Source organism: Pygocentrus nattereri, chromosome 12 (assembly GCF_015220715.1).
Source record: "Pygocentrus nattereri isolate fPygNat1 chromosome 12, fPygNat1.pri, whole genome shotgun sequence".
NCBI lineage: Eukaryota > Metazoa > Chordata > Actinopteri > Characiformes > Serrasalmidae > Pygocentrus > Pygocentrus nattereri.
In genome coordinates this window covers 36,942,057-36,962,198 of record NC_051222.1, presented here as the reverse complement: position 1 = coordinate 36,962,198, position 20,142 = coordinate 36,942,057, and the positions used below count along the sequence as shown (strand labels likewise).

The 20,142-nt window shown below is 39.4% G+C and overlaps 2 protein-coding genes across 2 annotated transcripts; both read right to left on the bottom strand.

Annotated features, from left to right (window-relative positions):
- Positions 1 to 1,822: 1,822 nt before the first annotated feature.
- Positions 1,823 to 4,315, bottom strand: LOC119264700 (cell wall protein RBR3-like). Its single transcript, XM_037543333.1, has 6 exons — positions 4,162 to 4,315; positions 3,704 to 3,805; positions 3,516 to 3,608; positions 3,290 to 3,388; positions 2,589 to 2,641; positions 1,823 to 2,398 (listed from the first exon to the last, which is right to left on the bottom strand). Exons 3-6 carry the CDS (start codon positions 3,544 to 3,546, stop codon positions 1,823 to 1,825), a joined length of 759 nt encoding a protein of 252 aa, XP_037399230.1. The 5' UTR covers positions 3,547 to 3,608; positions 3,704 to 3,805; positions 4,162 to 4,315.
- Positions 4,316 to 14,990: 10,675 nt separating this feature from the next.
- On the bottom strand, positions 14,991 to 18,854 carry LOC119264699 (polymeric immunoglobulin receptor-like). Its single transcript, XM_037543332.1, has 8 exons — positions 18,695 to 18,854; positions 18,289 to 18,609; positions 17,334 to 17,672; positions 16,872 to 16,973; positions 16,684 to 16,776; positions 16,458 to 16,556; positions 15,757 to 15,809; positions 14,991 to 15,566 (listed from the first exon to the last, which is right to left on the bottom strand). The coding sequence occupies exons 1-8, from the start codon at positions 18,732 to 18,734 to the stop codon at positions 14,991 to 14,993; spliced, it is 1,623 nt and encodes a 540-aa protein (XP_037399229.1). The 5' UTR covers positions 18,735 to 18,854.
- Positions 18,855 to 20,142: the final 1,288 nt, after the last annotated feature.

The following is a 20,142-nucleotide window of genomic DNA, read 5'->3' as shown; positions in this document are numbered from 1 at the left end:
CTGGTCAGCACAGTTTGACCATGAACTCTTACAGAGATATTTCTGGTTTGATGTGTATCCTGTGTCGTATCTACACTTGATGAGGACTCCTCCTCCTGAATATCCCATCACTCTCTCTGATTCTCCTCCACCTACTAAAAGAGGACAAACGTCCATCTGAGTAAAGGCTTCATTTGACGCTGCTGATAGTGCTGATTATTTAGAAGAGCATCTCCTTACCTGAAATCAGGAAGAGGGTGAAGATGAGGAGGGTCTTCATGATGAGTTCGGACAGACATCAGAGGCCCTGAAATGTACACCCTGCCTCTGTGTGACTCTGTGACTGGGCTGCATCTTCAGCTACATCTTAAACAGAATCTGATGTCATGCCCACTTCCCCTTTCTGATACTGAGAGAGAAAGAGGTGAAAACGTCATCTCAGGAAGATGGTATGTGATAATATATATCAGCTTTCCATAAAATTCACTGAGCAAAAGTAAACATTGTCTTTGTTTTCATTCATTAGCGTTTGGCCTGTTTCAGTGTCCCCACCCCTGTTTAACTGTACTGATGTGTACCAGTTACAGTATTTGAAGGCACTCATCAGAAAGAAAAGTCAAAAGTGTGGTCTCCTTAATGTCTCTGTAGTTTCTCCTGGAGTAGGAGCCCCGAGTCCAGAACTACTTTGAGAGGATTTCAGCACCAGAATTGTCCTTTGGTTTAGACTGTCAGTAAATGAGTATGTATGAATCCACTGTTGAATATTCATGTTCATGTCACTGATTCTGTGCTGGTCTGGGTAAGAAGGCCTTTACTGCCATCTAGAGCACAATGTGTGTAACAGCAGCACTGAGCAGCCCTTGCTGTGTTCTCTGTGTAACACACACACACACACACACACACACATACACACACACACACTTTCTAAGCTGTGTGTTTCTAAGTGTTTATGTAATACAAATGTGATTAAAGAAAGAGTTTAATCACTTTACAATAACAATCTTTTAAAAGACATCTGTTAGTTCTTACTCAGTAATTAAGCAACACAGTATTAACAAGGTTAGAAGATTTATTCAGTTTTGTTGCACATTTTTTATTTAGTAATTAGTTCTTACTTAGTATTTAAGCAATGAAGATCTGATCAGGTCAGAAGATTTATTCAGTTTGGTTTTATAGTTTTACATTTTTTATAAGAGACAGGCATCAAGACTGAATCAGACTGGTGAGTGGGAGTCAGATAGACTGAATCAGACTGGTGAGTGGGAGTCAGATAGACTGAATCAGACTGGTGAGTGGAGGAGTCAGATAGACTACATCTGATTGGTGAGTGGAGTCTGATGGACTCAATCTGATTGGTTAGTGGTGAGTGAAATAACCCTTTTAAGGAACTTTACACAAATAGCCTTTATTACACACTGTACAGAAGCTCAGTGGAATGTAGAATATACTTTACATTGCATCATTACAATGGGATTCAAACTGATTCATTTTAAACCCCATGACTGACTAGGTATACCAGGTTGTACTGCCCATCACACACACACACACACACACACACACACACACACACACACACACACACACACAGATATGTTTATATATATAAAACAAAAACACTGTAAAATATCTGTATTCATCTAACAGATTAGACAACTCACAGAACCTCATAGCTGAATATTAATGCCATCTATAACCACAATTTATAAAACTTTTCATACAATATTATCCAAAACACATTTACACACTTCCAGAAGTAAATATTTCTTTGTGTGAAAGGAAAATATTCCAGCTCATTTTGGTGGAAGTGCATAAACATCCAAGTTTAAACTGAAAGCTGCTTCCACTAATGTTTGACTGTAGCATAGTCACATGAGTCCTTATCGCTGCTAAAGGCTGTTCTGGTAACAGCATCGCTCGCTCTGCCTACCTTCTTATTGAAATTCACTGTTGCGTATGTTGGGCCTTCTGTAGATGTTCCAGCTAAAGGCAGAGAGGGACTTGTTGAGGAATCAGAGAGAAATGTGGGTAACTGACCTGTGGAGTAGGTGACCTGGTCAAGAGAATTTGATGGTAACTGAGCAGGAGAATAAACAGGATTTGGGAAGTCACAGCTTGAGGGCAACTGGATATTTTCATAATCAGTTTGAGAAGGTTCTGTGGGGTTTGTGGGTAACTGAACATTTTCATAATCAGTTTGAGAAGGTTTTGTGAGGTTTGTGGGTAACTGAACATTTTCATAGTCAGTTTGAGAAGGTTCTGAGATGTTTGTGGGTAACTGGACATTTTCATAATAAGTTTGAGAAGGTTCTGAGGGGTTTGTGGATTGAGCAATAGAGTAGATTGTGAAGATTCCAGCATCTGATGTAGGAACATGTTTACTCTCTTTAATCTCTTCATAGTTATTGAAAAGATGGAAAACCTAAAAGCAGAAATATAAATGAAAACAATGACTTAATTACAATGTTTCTGAAGTGAACTGCAGTTTTTACTTCTACTGGAACAGTTAGACTGACGTGAAGTTTTCAGGCTATGATTATTCATTCTTAAACATGTCAATGGTAGAAATGTTGTTTTCTCTGGGAGTCTTTTTGAAATATATCTTCACTCACCCTGTGGACAGCTGAGAATCCTCTGAAGGACTGGCTTTGGGTTGTGCCTGGGTCTGAGGAGAACCAATTCCATGAAATGATGTGTAAAATATCAATTATTAAAAGATAAACACAACTGCCCTGAAAATGTGTTAACTGTTTGTTGATGTATGTTCGTTTATAGCCAGAAGAGGGCAGCATCTCCTGATCTCTGTTAGTCCACTGGTGCCTAATAAATGTGTTTAAGGATCTATTTATGGCAACATACCAATCTTCAGAGTCTGACAAAATCAGACTGAGCCATAAAACTACCACAATATCAGGTTTAGCTCAGTTTTGTCAATTTTTGCTAGATCAATAAAATTCATAACTTGAAAGATAAACAGGCTGTACAATTGCCCTGAAAATTGTTGTTGTTGTTTCTTTTGATGCATGTTCATTTATATCCAGAAGAGGGCAGCATCTACCCATCATGGTTAGGCCACATAGGGCCTAATGAATGCAGTCAATGATCAATTTATCCGAACATGCAGATTAAAGAAAAAAGTGATAATAATATTTCCAGTCACTGTCATGTTTTGTCATACATGAGCCCAACGCCACATCTTTACTAAACATTGTTTCCTATGGAAATTTTCTATGGTCAAATGAATAGTCCAAATAACTATGTGTGCATAGGCCATAAGCATTGCATATATACGCATGTTTTTGTGTGATGGTACCTTGAGTCTTGCCTCTCCTTCTAAGAAAGACTATGAAGAATAAGAGTCCAAACAGAAGCAGCAACACAATCACCGACACACCAGTGACCACAGAGGAGACTGGGAGTAGTGGTGATGGAGAAACAGAATCATAATTCAGTCACAAATGATATTCCAAACATTCTGAAGTGATCAGACTAACAATAGAAGAGCAGATGTTCTTTGCTTATATGTGAAGTTTAATCACCTGACAAAGAAGATGGTATGGTCTTAGGCATTGAGGATGTGGTTGGGTTCGTGGTCAGTGAGCTGATGTATGTCGATGACTGTGGTAGAATTTCTGCAGATAGAAAGTAAAGGTCAGGCTGGCCTATTATCTGTGTACTTTATTACTGACTATAATGCCGTGACTGTGATACTGCATGAAAATTATACCTGTTGAAGTCTTGGATGAGGATTTTATTGTAGTTGTAGGGGCGTTTGTTTCTATGGTCTTTGCAGCAGGGCTTGATGGTGATGTTGAGGGTGATGCTGTTCCTGGTTTTGTTAAAGGAGATGAAGTAAAAAGAAAAATGTGTTTCTAGATTTGTCATCTTGTGTTGTCATTAGATTGCCCTAATCTCTTCACACAGGACAAATAATGTTCTACACAACATACTATAACCTCTTTCACTATAATAATCATTTATGTTGCGACAGCTTCCTTATGTCAGGGGTGTCCAGTCTTGCTCTCAAGTGACCGAACTGGCTGCAGGTTTTCAGTGGTTTTGAAGACCAATCAACTGATTAAACAAGCCATAGACTAACCATAATGCTGCATACTTCTAACTTCCATACTCCATAAACACATAGAAGATTTTGAAAGTAAAGAGATTAACATAATATTGACTCACCAGTAACTCGGAGGTTGATCTGTGTGATATAGGCCTTGTATCCATGGTCAGATGTCCAGTCTGATTCAGCTCCACACCAGTATTCACCAGAGTCTCCCTCAGTCAGACTGTTGATGATCACAGTGAAGGTCTGCTTTCCATCATCATGTAGATACAGTTTTCCATCATTTATCCATCTTCTGCTCTCTTTAACTGAGTAAAGGATGTTGAGTCTGGAAGTTTGTCTACAGTCACACTACAGCTTAACACATTCAGAGGAAGTCCATATTCAGAGATGATAGAAACAGAATAAATAGCTTTGAACTAGAGACGAGATCTGCTAACATCATAGTGAAGGTCTCACAAAGTACATTCAACAAATACCAAGAACTATAAACACAATCTGATAATCCCACAGTCATCGTCACACATGAACAGCTACTGTATGTGAACACATCAACAGCTGGGGTTAAAGAGGATTCATCCTATCAGAGATGAGATGCTCAGATTAAGAGTGTCTGAAGAGAGCGAGTCTGTAATAACACTGTTAATATCAGTATGTGTTTGTTTACAGGGCTATATGGAACATGGTTTCTGCTCTTTATACTTTATGGGAGTTTGTACATTCATCCTCACTGCAGCTGATGTTGATGATGCTGGAGGTGTAGGATAATAAACAGGTGCAGTGTTGTGAGAGACTCACCTTCCTCTACCTTCAGTTCCACTGGTGTGTAGACGTCAATGGCCAAATCTTTATCAACTGCACAGTTGTACGTTCCAGAATCCTCTACAGTGAACTCCCTGATCATCACCCAGAACTGTGCAGCACTGGTGTCGTCAAACAGTGAGAATCTTCCACTGTTTATCCACTTATTTTTAACTCCTGTCTTGAATTGATCAGTACATGTGAGCCCTGGCCATGAACCCTTACAGAGGTATTTTGGGTTTGATGTGTATTGTGTCTCATATCTACACTTGATGAGGACTCCTCCTCCTGAATATCCCATCACTCTCTCTGATTCTCCTCCACCTACTAAAAGAGGACAAATGTCCATCTGAGTAAAGGCTTCATTTGACGCTGCTGATAGTGCTGATTATTTAGAAGAGCATCTCCTTACCTGAAATCAGGAAGAGGGTGAAGATGAGGAGGATCTTCATTCTGAGTTCAGGCTCACAGACTAACACCAGCTCAGATATCAGAGGCCCTGAAACGTGCACTGCAACTCTGTCTCTGTATCTTCAGCTGCATCTCAAATAGAAACTGTCATATTGAGGGTTACACCCTGTCTTTGTCTCTGTCTGTCTCTGTGACTGTGCTGTGTCCTCAGCTGCATCTCAAACAGAAACTAATAACATGCCCACTTCCTCTGTGACTCTGTGAAAGACACAGCTGAAAATCTCTCAGCATGATGATATGTAATGTATGTTTGAGCAAAGTGGCATCTAAAATGCTTTTAAATGCTTAAAATAAAATCCACTGCAGTTAAATAAAGTGTCTTTGAGTTGTGTTGAAGCAGCTTCATGTTGTTTATTCATTAGAGTTTATTCTGTTTCAGTGGGTCCACCACTGTTTATCTGTTCTGCTGTGTGTGACTGTCCAGTTCAGCTACTTTACATGCAAGTACCCATTAAAAGAGTTAATTTAGCTGTTAGTCAATAGAAGTGTGTGGCTACACACATCTTGGTTGGTTAGTGTAGTGGTTAACACCTCTGCCTTCTACCCTGTAGACTAGGGTTCAATCCCCCACCAGGGTAAGCACCCTACACTATACCAATAAGGATCCTTGGGCAAGACTCCTAACATGACCTTCGCCTACCTGTGTAAAATGATCAAACTGTAAGTCGCTCTGGATAAGACCGTCAGCCAAATGCTATAAATGTAAATGTAAATGACTCCACTGTTCAATATTCATGCTCATTGATTCTGTAGTGGTCTGTATCGGAAGGCCTCTACTGCCATCTAGAGCAGAGTGTGTGGAACAGCAGGACTGAGCAATCTGCTGTTCTCAATGTGATGCAAATATGATTGAAAAGAGAGGAGAAACACTTAATAAAGCACTAGTTTATAATGCATATATTACCTCGTACTTCACATTCAACTAATGATTGATTAATCAGTTATTTAGAGTTCATCATCATTACATAATATATTCACTTTATTTCACAACAGACATAAAAGCCATTACTTCACACTGAAGTATTGAGCTCCTACTGTTTACAGCACGATTTCTTAGTATAGTAATAATATTACTATATTGATTAGCTTATTTGTAACAGTCTGTCACTATATGTGTCTACTTTCATCTATATTATAATTATTTAATGACGACAAAATCAGAAATTTAGATATTATTCACTGTAAGAGAGTATGCTATGTGATTTGTTTAAAATGACATAAAAATGAATAATTATCATTGTTGCTAACTTAATGTGACTTTTTAAAAAGCCCCCAAAAAATAATTCCTAAAACTTTATATATATATATACATATACTATATACTAGATATAGTATTATAAACACTGCTGTCCATCCACAGAAGACCAGACCACTGTCCAGGATGTAAGTGTGAGCTCTGGAAACAAATCTTGAAGCGAATGATGCCAGATAAAGATAACTGAAACATCATAGGTGAATACCTAATAGTATATGGTGCTCATTTGATAGTATTGGGTGCCCACCACATAGTATCTGGGACACACCCAATTTTTATCTAAAAAAAATAAATAAATAAAGCACATCCCTTCAGAGGCTTCATTTTGTGTAAACATTAGATTTAATTTACTTAATTAAATAGTAATTAAATGTTTGTTTAAGTGCATTAACATGCAGAAATAAGCGACTTTTATTGAGGGCAAATCCAGGGTCGTGGTCATGATGGTCCAGGTTCATATAACCAACACAGAGAGATCGATAGGCAGACATGACGAACAGAAACACAGAATACAGAAATCCAAAGCACTTCAGACAAACTCAAACATACAATCAACATGTCAAAACCAGCATACAAACAAATCAAACAATCAGTACATCTGACATCAAACAAAGACCAGCGAATACAAAGGGCAAACACAGGGCTTAAACATGACACCGGGAAGACGAGGGACAGGAATAAAGAATCAGGGGGGGAGTCACAAAACAAGGCGGCAGGACTAGGGATACCAAAACAAAGAAGCACGTGGACTATCAAAAGGTAAACAAAAAGCACATGGGGGAGTGGGAGGAGCCACGTGTAACAATTATGTAGTATTATGTTAATATTTAAGGTCATGGAGAGTAGGCTCACCACACTACAGGTCACTAATCGGTTTAAGATGAAGCAGCCAGCCAGCAAAATATAAGGTTCTGAGTCTTTGTCCGGTTGCCGTGCCAACCAACGTTTACATTTATGGCATTTGGCTGACGATCTTATCCAGAGCGACTTAGTTTGATCATTTTTTAAACAGGTAGGCGAAGGTGGTGTTAGGAGTCTTGCCCAAGGACCCTGATTGGTATAGTGTAGGGTGCTTACCCAAGTGGGAGATTGAACCCCAGTCTACAGTGTAGAAGAGGTGTTACCCACTACACTAACCAACCACATGAACGTTTAGCATGAACATCCACTCAGCACTGGATTGAGCTTCAAGAACCTCCATATAATCCTACATTCTGAGATGATCATTATCCTGTCATTACAGTGACCACATATGACATATGACTGCTGTCTGCATATGCACACATGCAGTAGAGCTGATGATCTTTGCTCTGCGATCACATGATCTTTGTTCTAGGAAAAACTAATAGGCTCAACATATTTGAAAATACAAAGAACGTTTTTCACATTTGGAATTCTTAATTTCCAAAAATAGTCCTTCAAAGAACCATCATTTACAGGTGCTTTCTGTTCTATGGCATTGTGTCAAAGATCCCTTGTTAGTGCCTTTATTTTTGAGAGTATAGTGCCCTCTAGAGGAAATTTTGGATTATGTATTATTTGCAGTCAAACAGCTGAGAATGTGCTCATTAATCTGGACACAAAAGTGAAGAAAACCCAAGAGAAGGCTGTGAACGTTCGTCTTGCGTTAATCAGGAAAGCCTGTTTACGATGCACACCTGCTTCTTTCAGTTGAGCTTTGTGAGACCAGGAAGGCAAAAGAGAAGGTCAAACGATTCCATGTCAGTGTTTAGAAATTTGCTGTGCAACTGGCAATTATTTCTTTATTATTATTGTATTCATTAGCATTATTATGGTTATTAATATAGATATTCAAATAATAAGTTAAGGGCTAGACCTTCGCAGTGCACAGATCCTTGTTAGAATGAAAGAGGGTGACGAGTAGATAACCACCTTCATCACCACTAAGAGGTACTACGAGTATTCAGTCATGCTGTTCAGCCTGTCCGAAGCTCCTGTCGTTAATGACATTCTTAGAGACATGCTGGGTAAATTCATCACAAACTTCATTGAAGATTTTTTCCACATATCCCGACACACATCAGTCATGTCTGTCAGGCCTTAGCAAGATTATTAAAGAATCATCTATATGTTAATTGAAAGAAGTGTGGATTTCATCTGTGCTCCACTTCCTTTTCCAGGATACATTATCTGTCCAGAGGGAGTAAATATGGATGACTCTAATGTTGAGGCAGTTTGGAATTGGCCTATTTCCACCCCTGTCAAAGGTTTACAGCAGTTTATTGTATTTGGTCATTTCTATTGTAGAATAATTTCATGACTGTAGCAGCATTGCATCTTTGGTAACGCAAAATAACAGGTCTGGAACCTCCAAGCGGACAGGACTTTACCTCCACAACCATTCTTAAACATACAGGCCCTAAACCCTTTGTATCTTTGGTCCAGCAATGGTATATATATATACACACACACATAGACAGTCCCAGAGCTGATGTGGCACTGGATCAAGACTGGACTGCTTCTAGGACAACCGCTGGGACGTGGTGCTGGATGGTCCGGACGGGGCACTGATGGGACTCCTCTATTTACCTATACATAATATGTATACAATGGTGGTACAAGAGGTGAGCCCAGGTCTCTAAGACACTCAACCCTCCACTGCCCTTCACTTATATATAAAACAGCAAACCCACAAAACACCACTGTATTCATCAAACAGATTACAAACCTTTAATCTCATTTTAAATCACATCAAACCGAGCTATAGACAACTATCAACAGGCTTTTCAACGTGAAAACAGAACTTGTTCTGCTAACTTTTTACTATATCACTATCACATGAGTCGTTCTCCTGGTTAAACGCTGCTCTGGTAACAGCATCAGCAGAACTGCCTGCATCCTTGCTGAAATTCACTGCTGTTTATGCTGGATCTTCAGCAGATATTCCAGATGAACGCTGAGTGGCACTTGATGAGGAATCAGAGAGAATTGCGGATAACTCTGCTGTGGAGGGCATAGTGGGTAGCGCTGTCTCCTCTCAGGAAAAAGGGCCTGGGCTTGATTTCCCAGCCAGGTGAACAAGGTCCTTTCTGTGTGGAGTTAAATGGTTTTCCCCCATCTGTGTGGGTTTCCTCCGGGTGCTCTGGTTCTCTCTCATAGTCCAAAAACATGCAGTCAGGCCAACTAGAGATGCTAAATTTGCCCTGAGTTTGTTTGTAAATGTATATGTCTGTGTGTCTGCCCTGTGATGGACGGGCGATCTCTCCAGGGTGTTTCCTGCCTTCCACCCAATGACAGCTGGGACAGGCCACAGCACCCTTGCAACCCAGGAGGATAAGTGGCTTAGAGAATGTTTATGTGCGTGTTAAGGTTGTTAAGACAAGTTAAGGTTGATGGTTATTGAACAGTGGAATAAACAGCATTTGAGAAATCACAGCTTGAGGGTACCTGGCCGTCATCATAAACAGTTTGAGAAGGTTCAGAGAGGCTTGTAGGTAATTGAGAAGTAGTGTAGATGACTGTGGAAACATCAGCATCTGAAGATAAAAGGTGTCTATGATCGTTAATCTCCTCATGGTCAACGAAAGCACAGAAAACCTAACAGCAGAGTTAAATAAATAGGATGAAAATAATACCTAGAGAAGAACCTGGATAAGCAATGCTCATTTTGGAGCAGTCAGACTAATCTTATTAGTCCAGTTTTAGCTTTTATGTTAATGTGTTAATAATCTATTCCAATGGGAGCCTACACTGAAATACAATCTTGACCACCCTGTGGATTACTGAGAATCCTCTGACCGACTGGCTTTGGGTCATGCCTGGGTCTGAGGAGAAACAATCCCATTAATCATTAATCAATATGTAAATTAGAAATCAGATTTGAATATGAAATGAGGTGTATAACATCAGTTACTTGAAAGGCAAACAGGGGGTACAATTGCCCTTAAAATGTGTTTACAGGTTGTTGATGCATGTTCATTTATAGCCTGAAGAGGGCAGCATCTGTCCATCAGTGTTAGTCCACCTGGGCCTAATAAATGTGTTTACTGATCCATTTATCTAAACATCCCGATTAAAAAAATCCATGTGAAGTGTCTTGGAGAAACTAATAATGAACCCAGCCACAGTCATAATTTGCCCAACACCACGTCTTCACTCAACATTGTCTTCTATGGTAATTTCCTATGATGCAGTTAGTAACTGAAATAACAATATACGTGTAAATAAGTAAGCATACTGTCTGTGTGGGATCATACCTTGAATCTGGCCTCTCTTTTGTAAACACAGTATGAGAAATACGAGTCCAATCAGAAGCAGCACCAGAATCAGAACAGACACAGCAGTCGTCACAGAGGAAGCTGGAAATAGCGGTGATGGAGAATCAAAGTCAGAGCTCAGGAATAAATTACAGCCTAACCATTCTGAGCTGATCAAACTAACAATACAAGAGCAGATGTTCTTGGTGTGTACATTAAGTGTTCATACCAGAAGCAGACGTTGAAGATGATGGGCTTTTAGACATTGAGAATGTGGTTGGTTCTGTGGTCAGTGAACTGATGTATGTTGATGACTGGGGTGGAATATCTGCAGAAAGAAAACATCAGTTGGTCCTTATTGTCTGTGTACATTATCACTGTGACTAAAATTCACCCAGATATGTACAGTATGAACATCATACCTATGGATGTTTTAAAGGAGGAATTCATTGCGGTTTCAGATGTTGAAGAGGTTGATTGTGTTTCAGGTTTTGATATTGAACCTGAAAAAGAAAGGGGGAAAAATCATGTCATATTTTCTTGTTTCATTGTCATTAAACTTTCCTTAAGATCATATCATACAGACCAAATAATGAAGCAGTAGAACGTGAGAGGGAGTGTGTTATTCACAATGACACATGTCCTCGAGTCTTCTATTGACTTTAGTTCAATAAATAAATAAATTAATTAATTGGGTCGTGAACGTGGCGTGTAATATGTTTTAATCTCAGCACTTCCTTCTGCCCAATAAATAGTTATTATATTGTTGCTACTTCAGAGTAACGAACTCCGCACACTCACTGCAAAGCCGGCAGTTCGTTCTCCAGCTCCTTCCACTAAATTCCCAAACTGTCATCACCACTGAGCAGCTTTTCAGTCGGCAGGTGTGAACGAAGAACTGCTAAACAACTTACCAAATCAGGCTGAGCTATAAAACCACCGCAATATCAAGTTCAGCTCAGTTGTGTCATTTTTTGCCAGATCTGTATTAATCTTGTTTTGTTCCAGCCGGTCTGTAAAGCTTCTTACAGCCCATTTAGTTCAGCATATGGTATTGGGTTCATTTCTGGCTGATTCCCTGTTGATTAGCTGTTCTGTCACAGCTGCCGAATGAAAAGCTGCTGAGTGGTGACGACAGTTTGGGAATTTAGTGTTGACCTTTTCCAGACTGCAGGCTCAATTATAGAGTCTTACATTGTAATTCTGTACACTTCAAGCTCCAAAACTCCAGAAATCCATAGAAGAAAGATTCTGAAAGTAAAGAGATTGATTAAAATAATATTGACTTACCAGAAACTCTGAGGTTGATCTGTGTGATATAGGCCTTGTATCCATGGTCAGATGTCCAGTCTGATTCAGCTCCACACCAGTATTCACCAGAGTCTCCCTCAGTCAGATGGTTGATGATCACAGTGAAGATCTGCTTTCCATCATCATGTAGATACAGTTTCCCCTCATTTCTCCATCTTCTGCTCTCCTTAACAGATGTTTCATAACTACAGTTAACAGTGCCCACTCTCCTACAGAGAAACTTTGGGTAACTGCTGTGCGATTGTGGGTATTTGCAGCTGATGTTCACACTTCCTCCTACATGGCCAGTCACACTGATGCTCTTCTTGTAGGACAGATCTGTCAATCATAAATAATCACCTTCACAGTTTATACACAATATCACTGAACTCCTGACTCTGCATATTCGGTCACTTTTCTGGACGTCACGTCCTTCGACTGACAGTATTTTCAGATTATATTTATGAGTAAAGGATGTTGAGTCAGGAAGTTTGTCTATAGTCACACTGCAGCTTAACACATTCAGAGGAAGTCCATATTCAGAGATGATAGAAACAGAATAAATAGCTTTGAACTAGAGACGAGATCTGCTAACATCATAGTGAAGGTCTCACAAAGTACATTCAACAAATACCAAGAACTATAAACACAATCTGATAATCCCACAGTCATCGTCACACATGAACAGCTACTGTATGTGAACACATCAACAGCTGGGGTTAAAGAGGATTCATCCAATCAGAGATGAGATGGTCTGGAAAAGTCTGATGAGACTAATTCTGTGATAACAGTGGTAAAAGGAGCTGCTGTAGGTTTCTGCCTTCATCCTCACTGTAGCTGATGTTAATGATGCTGGAGGTTTAGGATAATAAACAGGTGCAGTGCTGAGAGAGACTCACCTTCCTCTACCTTCAGTTCCACTCGTTTGTAGACGTCAATGGCCAAATCTTTATCAACTCCACAGTGGTACATTCCAGAATCCTCTACAGTGAGCTCCCTGATCACCACCCAGAACTGTGCAGCTCTGGTGTCGTCAAACAGTGAGAATCTTCCACTGTTTATCCACTTATTTTGAACTTCGGTCTTGATCTGGTCAGCACAGTTTGACCATGAACTCTTACAGAGATATTTCTGGTTTGATGTGTATCCTGTGTCGTATCTACACTTGATGAGGACTCCTCCTCCTGAATATCCCATCACTCTCTCTGATTCTCCTCCACCTACTAAAAGAGGACAAACGTCCATCTGAGTAAAGGCTTCATTTGACGCTGCTGATAGTGCTGATTATTTAGAAGAGCATCTCCTTACCTGAAATCAGGAAGAGGGTGAAGATGAGGAGGGTCTTCATGATGAGTTCGGACAGACATCAGAGGCCCTGAAATGTACACCCTGCCTCTGTGTGACTCTGTGACTGGGCTGCATCTTCAGCTACATCTTAAACAGAATCTGATGTCATGCCCACTTCCCCTTTCTGATACTGAGAGAGAAAGAGGTGAAAACGTCATCTCAGGAAGATGGTGTGTGATAATATATATCAGCTTTCCATAAAATTCACTGAGCAAAAGTAAACATTGTCTTTGTTTTCATTCATTAGCGTTTGGCCTGTTTCAGTGTCCCCACCCCTGTTTAACTGTACTGATGTGTACCAGTTACAGTATTTGAAGGTACTCATCAGAAAGAAAAGTCAAAAGTGGGATCTCCTTAATGTCTCTGTAGTTTCTCCTGGAGTAGGAGCCCCGAGTCCAGAACTACTTTGAGAGGATTTCAGCACCAGAATTGTCCTTTGGTTTAGACTGTCAGTAAATGAATATGTATGAATCCACTGTTGAATATTCATGTTCATGTCACTGATTCTGTGCTGGTCTGGGTAAGAAGGCCTCTACTGCCATCTAGAGCACAATGTGTGTAACAGCAGCACTGAGCAGCCCTTGCTGTGTTCTCTGTGTAACACACACACACACACACACACACATACACACACACACACTTTCTAAGCTGTGTGTTTCTAAGTGTTCATGTAATACAAATGTGATTAAAGAAAGAGTTTAATCACTTTACAATAACAATCTTTTAAAAGACATCTGTTAGTTCTTACTCAGTAATTAAGCAACACAGTATTAACAAGGTTAGAAGATTTATTCAGTTTTGTTGCACATTTTTTATTTAGTAATTAGTTCTTACTTAGTATTTAAGCAATGAAGATCTGATCAGGTCAGAAGATTTATTCAGTTTGGTTTTATAGTTTTACATTTTTTATAAGAGACAGGCATCAAGACTGAATCAGACTGGTGAGTGGGAGTCAGATAGACTGAATCAGACTGGTGAGTGGGAGTCAGATAGACTGAATCAGACTGGTGAGTGGAGGAGTCAGATAGACTACATCTGATTGGTGAGTGGAGTCTGATGGACTCAATCTGATTGGTTAGTGGTGAGTGAAATAACCCTTTTAAGGAACTTTACACAAATAGCCTTTATTACACACTGTACAGAAGCTCAGTGGAATGTAGAATATACTTTACATTGCATCATTACAATGGGATTCAAACTGATTCATTTTAAACCCCATGACTGACTAGGTATACCAGGTTGTACTGCCCATCACACACACACACACACACACACACACACACACACACACACACACACACACACACAGATATGTTTATATATATAAAACAAAAACACTGTAAAATATCTGTATTCATCTAACAGATTAGACAACTCACAGAACCTCATAGCTGAATATTAATGCCATCTATAACCACAATTTATAAAACTTTTCATACAATATTATCCAAAACACATTTACACACTTCCAGAAGTAAATATTTCTTTGTGTGAAAGGAAAATATTCCAGCTCATTTTGGTGGAAGTGCATAAACATCCAAGTTTAAACTGAAAGCTGCTTCCACTAATGTTTGACTGTAGCATAGTCACATGAGTCCTTATCGCTGCTAAAGGCTGTTCTGGTAACAGCATCGCTCGCTCTGCCTACCTTCTTATTGAAATTCACTGTTGCGTATGTTGGGCCTTCTGTAGATGTTCCAGCTAAAGGCAGAGAGGGACTTGTTGAGGAATCAGAGAGAAATGTGGGTAACTGACCTGTGGAGTAGGTGACCTGGTCAGGAGAATTTGATGGTAACTGAGCAGGAGAATAAACAGGATTTGGGAAGTCACAGCTTGAGGGCAACTGGATATGTTCATAATCAGTTTGAGAAGGTTCTGTGGGGTTTGTGGGTAACTGAACATTTTCATAATCAGTTTGAGAAGGTTTTGTGAGGTTTGTGGGTAACTGAACATTTTCATAGTCAGTTTGAGAAGGTTCTGAGATGTTTGTGGGTAACTGGACATTTTCATAATAAGTTTGAGAAGGTTCTGAGGGGTTTGTGGATTGAGCAATAGAGTAGATTGTGAAGATTCCAGCATCTGATGTAGGAACATGTTTACTCTCTTTAATCTCTTCATAGTTATTGAAAAGATGGAAAACCTAAAAGCAGAAATATAAATGAAAACAATGACTTAATTACAATGTTTCTGAAGTGAACTGCAGTTTTTACTTCTACTGGAGCAGTTAGACTGACGTGAAGTTTTCAGGCTATGATTATTCATTCTTAAACATGTCAATGGTAGAAATGTTGTTTTCTCTGGGAGTCTTTTTGAAATACATCTTCACTCACCCTGTGGACAGCTGAGAATCCTCTGAAGGACTGGCTTTGGGTTGTGCCTGGGTCTGAGGAGAACCAATTCCATGAAATGATGTGTAAAATATCAATTATTAAAAGATAAACACAACTGCCCTGAAAATGTGTTAACTGTTTGTTGATGTATGTTCGTTTATAGCCAGAAGAGGGCAGCATCTCCTGATCTCTGTTAGTCCACTGGTGCCTAATAAATGTGTTTAAGGATCCATTTATGGCAACATACCAATCTTCAGAGTCTGACAAAATCAGACGGAGCCATAAAACTACCACAATATCAGGTTTAGCTCAGTTTTGTCAATTTTTGCTAGATCAATAAAGTTCATAACTTGAAAGATAAACAGGCTGTACAATTGCCCTGAAAATGTTGTTGTTGTTTCTTTTGATGCATGTTCATTTATATCCAGAAGAGGGCAGCATCTACCCATCATGGTTAGGCCACATAGGGCCTAATGAATGCAGTCAATGATCAATTTATCCGAACATGCAGATTAAAGAAAAAAGTGATAATAATATTTCCAGCCACTGTCATGATTTGTCATACAGGAGCCCAACGCCACATCTTTACTAAACATTGTTTCCTATGGAAATTTTCTATGGTCAAATGAATAGTCCAAATAACTGTGTGTGCATAGGCCATAAGCATTGCATATATACGCATGTTTTTTGTGTGATGGTACCTTGAGTCTTGCCTCTCCTTCTAAGAAAGACTATGAAGAATAAGAGTCCAAACAGAAGCAGCAACACAATCACCGACACACCAGTGAGCACAGAGGAAACTGGGAGTAGTGGTTATGGAGAAACAGAATCATAACTCAGTCACAAATGATATTCCAAACATTCTGAAGTGATCAGGCTAACAATAGAAGAGCAGATGTTCTTTGCTTATATGTGAAGTTTAATCACCTGACAAAGAAGATGGTATGGTCTTAGGCATTGAGGATGTGGTTGGGTTCGTGGTCAGTGAGCTGATGTATGTCGATGACTGTGGTAGAATTTCTGCAGATAGAAAGTAAAGGTCAGGCTGGCCTATTATCTGTGTACTTTATTACTGACTATAATGCCGTGACTGTGATACTGCATGGACATTATACCTGTTGAAGTCTTGGATGAGGATTTTATTGTAGTTGTAGGGGCGTTTGTTTCTATGGTCTTTGCAGCAGGGCTTGATGGTGATGTTGAGGGTGATGCTGTTCCTGGTTTTGTTAAAGGAGATGAAGTAAAAAGAAAAATGTGTTTCTAGATTTGTCATCTTGTGTTGTCATTCGATTGCCCTAATCTCTTCACACAGGACAAATAATGTTCTACACAACATAATATAACATATTTCACTATAATAATCATTTATGTTGCGACAGCTTCCTTATGTCAGGGGTGTCCAGTCTTGCTCTCAAGTGGCCGAACTGGCTGCAGGTTTTCAGTGGTTTTGAAGACCAATCAACTGATTAAACAAACCATAGACCAACCATAATGCTGCATACTTCTAACTTCCATACTCCATAAACACATAGAAGATTTTGAAAGTAAAGAGATTGATTAAAATAACATTGACTCACCAGTAACTCTGAGGTTGATCTGTGTGATATAGGCCTTGTATCCATGGTCAGATGTCCAGTCTGATTCAGCTCCACACCAGTATTCACCAGAGTCTCCCTCAGTCAGACGGTTGATGATCACAGTGAAGGTCTGCTTTCCATCATCATGTAGATACAGTTTTCCATCATTTATCCATCTTCTGCTCTCTTTAACTGATGTTTCATAACTACAATTAACAGGGCCCACTCTCCTACAGAGAAACTTTGGGTAACTGCTGTGGGATTGTGGGTATTTGCAGCTGATGTTGACACTTCCTCCAACATGGCCAGTCACACTGATGCTCTTCTCGTAGGACAGATCTGTCAATCATAAACAATCACCTTCACAGTTTCTACACAATATCACTGAACTCCTCACTCTGCATATTCGGTCACTTCTCTGGACGTCACGTCCTTCGACTGACAGTATTTTCAGATTATATTTATGAGTAAAGGATGTTGAGTCAGGAAGTTTGTCTATAGTCACACTACAGCTTAACACATTCAGAGGAAGTCCATATTCAGAGATGATAGAAACAGAATAAATAGCTTTGAACTAGAGACGAGATCTACTAACATCATAGTGAAGGTCTCACAAAGTACATTCAGCAAATACCAAGAACTATAAACACAATCTGATAATCCCACAGTCATCATCACACATGAACAGCTACTGTATGTAAACACATTTCAACAGCTGGGGTTAAAGAGGATTCATCCAATCAGAGATGAGATGGTCAGATAAAGGGTGTCTGAAGAGAGCGAGTCTGTAATAACACTGTTAATATCAGTATGTGTTTGTTTACAGGGCTATATGGAACATGGTTTCTGCTCTTTATCCTTTATGGGAGTTTGTACATTCATCCTCACTGTAGCTGATGTTAATGATGCTGGAGGTGTAGGATAATAAACAGGTGCAGTGCTGGGAAAGACTCACCTTCCTCTACCTTCAGTTCCACTGATGAGTAGACATCAATGCCAGATTTCCAAACTGCACATTTGTATGTTCCAGAATCCTCTACAGTGAGCTCCCTGATCACCACCCAGAACTGTGCAGCTCTGGTGTCGTCAAACAGTGAGAATCTTCCACTGTTTATCCACTCATTTTTAGCGTCTGTCCAAATGGGCTTCGTCATGCAGGGCCATGGAGCCTCACAGAGGTATTTTGGGTTTGATGTGTATTGTGTCTCATATCTACACTTGATGAGGACTCGTCCTCCTGAATATCCCATCACTCTCTCTGATTCTCCTCCACCTACTAAAAGAGGACAAATGTCCATCTGAGTAAAGGCTTCATTTGACGCTGCTGATAGTGCTGATTATATAGAAGAGCATCTCCTTACCTGAAATAAGGAAGAGGGTGAAGATGAGGAGGATCTTCATTCTGAGTTCAGGATCACAGACTAACACCAGCTCAGATATCAGCGGCCCTGAAACGTGCACTGTAACTGTCTCTGTGAACACACTGTACCTTCAGCTGCATCTCAAATAGAAACTGTCATATTGAGGGTTACACCCTGTCTTCATCTCTGTCTGTCTCTGTGACTGTACTGTGTCCTCAGCTGCATCTCAAACAGAAACTAATAACACGCCCATTTCCTCTGTGACTCTGTGAAAGACACAGCTGAAAATCTCTCAGCATGATGATGTGTAATATATGTTTGAGCAAAGTGGCGTCTAAAATACTTTTAAATGCTTAAAATAAAATCCACTGCAGTTAAATAAAGTGTCTTTGAGTTGTGTTGAAGCAGCTTCATGTTGTTTATTCATTAGAGTTTATTCTGTTTCAGTGGGTCCACCACTGTTTATCTGTTCTGCTGTGTGTGACTGTCCAGTTCAGCTACTTTACATGCAAGTACCCATTAAAAGAGTTAATTTAGCTGTTAGTCAATAGAAGTGTGTGGCTACACACATCTTGGTTGGTTATATAAATGTAAATGTAAATGACTCCACTGTTTAATATTCATGCTCATTGATTCTGTACTGGTCTGTATCGGAAGGCCTCTACTGCCATCTAGAGCAGAGTGTGTGGAACAGCAGGACTGAGCAATCTGCTGTTCTTTATGTGATACAAATATGATTGAAAAGAGAGGAGAAACACTTAATAAAGCACTAGTTTATAATGCATATATTACCTCGTACTTCACATTCAACTAATGATTGATTAACCAGTTATTTAGCGTTCATCATCATTACATAATATATTCACTTTATTTCACAACAGACATAAAAGCCATTACTTCACAATGAAGTATTGAGCTCCTACTGTTTACAGCACAATTTCTTTGTATAGTAATAATATTACTATATTGATTAGCTTTTATGTAACAGTCTGTCACTATATGTGTCTACTTTCATCTATATTATAATTATTTAATGACGACAAAATCAGAAATTTAGATATTATTCACTGTAAGAGAGTATGCTATGTGATTTGTTTAAAATGACATAAAAATGAATAATTATCATTGTTGCTAACTTAATGTGACTTTTTAAAAAGCCCCCAAAAAAATAATTCCTAAAACTTTATATATATATATACATATACTATATACTAGATATAGTATTATAAACACTGCTGTCCATCCACAGAAGACCAGACCACTGTCCAGGATGTAAGTGTGAGCTCTGGAAACAAATCTTGAAGCGAATGATGCCAGATAAAGATAACTGAAACATCATAGGTGAATACCTAATAGTATATAGTGCTCACAACATAGTCTGGTGCTCATTTGATAGTATTGGGTGCCCACCACATAGTATCTGGGACACACCCAATTTTTATCTAAAA